This window comes from Trypanosoma grayi, assembly GCF_000691245.1.
Source record: "Trypanosoma grayi strain ANR4 Tgr_1382_V1, whole genome shotgun sequence".
In the NCBI taxonomy this organism is placed as follows: domain Eukaryota; phylum Euglenozoa; class Kinetoplastea; order Trypanosomatida; family Trypanosomatidae; genus Trypanosoma; species Trypanosoma grayi.
Window position 1 is genome coordinate 1163 of NW_008827000.1, and position 2425 is coordinate 3587.

At 55.5% G+C, this 2425-nt stretch overlaps 1 protein-coding gene across 1 annotated transcript; it reads right to left on the reverse strand.

Annotated features, from left to right (window-relative positions):
* Window positions 1-2043: 2043 nt before the first annotated feature.
* Window positions 2044-2425, reverse strand: DQ04_13821000 (hypothetical protein; the record flags this gene model as incomplete). Its single annotated transcript, XM_009317035.1, has 1 exon — window positions 2044-2425. A coding segment is annotated over one exon (382 nt), but the record flags the coding sequence as incomplete, so codon positions are not given.

Sequence of the window (2425 nt, forward strand, 5' to 3'; positions counted from 1 at the left end):
TATATATATATATATACATACATCTGTATGTATGTATATGCATGCATACTTATATACATTTTCATGTCTCTGTGTACATATGATGCCTACGACTAATGTGTATGTATGTGTGCGCGTGTGTGTCCCCAAGGTTATATGTGCAACGAACTGATTCCTTTTCATTGGTTGGTTACAGTAAACACGAGTCGTGTTCCAGCACTCCTGCTTCAGCTGTTACTCGTGGTGGGTGTTTAAATCCTCATGTTGACTTGAGGCGTTTTAGGGGTATGCGGTGGGAGGCATGCGGCTGCCTCTCTCTATCTCCCCATTTTTCTCTTGTTGCTGCTCCTGTTCATCACAGGAATAATGCCTCTTCCCTCTTTTTCCCTGTCGACTTTGCCTTTGACACTCCCTCCCCTAACAAGACAGTGCGGCGGCGAATGGCTTTGTCTGCATATGGTGAGTCTCGCCCAGCAATCTCTGTGCCGCACACCGTGCGCCATGGATATGCTGCAGGAACGCGCACATTCATCACACTGCAGCCACCACCACGACCGTCCACACAACAGTCCGCAACAGCAAGAAGAATTGGCGGCAGCGGCGGCGGTGGCAGCAGCAGCAGCAGTGGTGGTGGTGCCACTGGCAACAGTATTCGCGTTGGTAGCCCAGGACCGTCCAGGTTTTGCAAACCCTTTGCCGCCACCATGCCGGTGATGCGGCGGCGTACGGTGCCACGCGTGGCATCGGCGCTTCAGACACGACTCCTGCGCGTCGCATTGACAACAGCGGAAGTAGTGCCAGCGGAGGAGGATTGCGCAGCGGCAACAATAACATCAACAATGTATAAATCGGATGAATATGGTGATGAAGGTTTAAGGCTCACGGACCATCAGCAGCGCATTCGCGACCACGAACCCTGCCATGCTCAGCTGCTGCAGAAGGAGCGCGAGCAGCACCGCGTCGCGATGGACCGAGTGCACCAAAAGGTGGGCCGCCTCAAGTCGTATGTCGAGCGTGAGCGCGCAGCACACGCGGCAACGTCGCGGCTGGTGCTCCTTTCACAGCAGGAGGCCTGTGCGGCAGAAGAGACGGCAGCACGGAACGCCGTTGCTGCGACCGAGGCGCGGGAGCTGTTGGAGCTTCACCACCGCCTCTTCCTGCAGCTTGTGTTTGTGGTGACGGCAGGCCCAGGGCTGCGTGCGTGCAACAACAGCAGCAGAAGCATCAGCCGGAATGAGAGTGACGCACCGCCGCAGATGTTTAACGCCCACGACAGCGACCTCCTGCGGGCATTGCAGCGAGCGGAGGCGCGCATTGCGCACCTGGAGACGCAGCATGAGCAGTGCTGCTGCTCCGCGTCCTTGAGGCCGTGCGATGGCAGGGTGGATGGCGTGGAAGAATCGGGACTTCACTCTGGCACAAAACCCGTATTGGCAACGGCAGCAGCGGTAGTCGCTTCAGAAGGAACATCAGCAGGGGGTGAAGCGTTGCACACCGTTCATAAAGAGGTGACGGCAACGTGCAGAAGCGCTGTGCCCTCGTACACCCCGCTCGCCCCATATATTTGCACCGTGTATGCACCAAACTACGGTGCCAGATGATATCTCCGCAATGATGGCTTTTCAAAAAATAAGCCATGTGTGGAGAAGTATGTGTATTGGGTTGTGTTTTTGCTAGTGCGCACGCATGTTGAATTTTTACTAGGGCATTTAAAACCCCCAAAAAATTATTTATCTTCTTGGCCCCCTTTTGCATTCCTGCCTCACGTTTCTCTTGGAACGTAGTCGACTGAAAATGGGAAAACCTATTAATGACGTTTGGGTTGTGTGCATCCGCATGTGTGTCAGCAGCAGCTGCGACTTATCCTTGTTGTAGCCTGGCAGTTGCCACATGCGTGCGCTTGTTTCTCAATATTTACTTTCTCTTCCTATCTTGTGTGTGTGGCCCTGCACGTTGGTGTCGCAGAAGGGGCGGAGGTGAACATCAGCGTCTTTCCTCTCACCACAAACCCACATACAGAATTGACTTTGCTTGCTGCCACAAGCGAAGAGCATTGTTGGTCACTCAATAGGAGTAGGCGTGGCAAAGAGAAACAGTCGAGCCAGTTTGGCAGCCTCGCAACAGCGCCTCGTGCCCCCAGCGAGAAACAACAACAACAACAACAGCAGCAGCAGGAGTGCGTGAGGCGAAGCGTAGCGGTGAGTGTGTGACAGGATGAAGATCAAGAAGAAGGAACTGCGGAGGGGTGAGGCGCAGCTGCCCATCAACTACCCTGACCCGGAGGTGGTGGACGCCGCCGACTTCTGCTTCGACGCAGAGCGGACGCGCGTGGAGGAGTTGTGCAAGCGCCTCGCCCACAATGAGGTGGCGGTGCGTGACGCCGTGCTGGCCGCGCTGCCCCAGTACATCCGCGACGTGACGCGGCGCCTTGCTGCTGCCGAGGCGC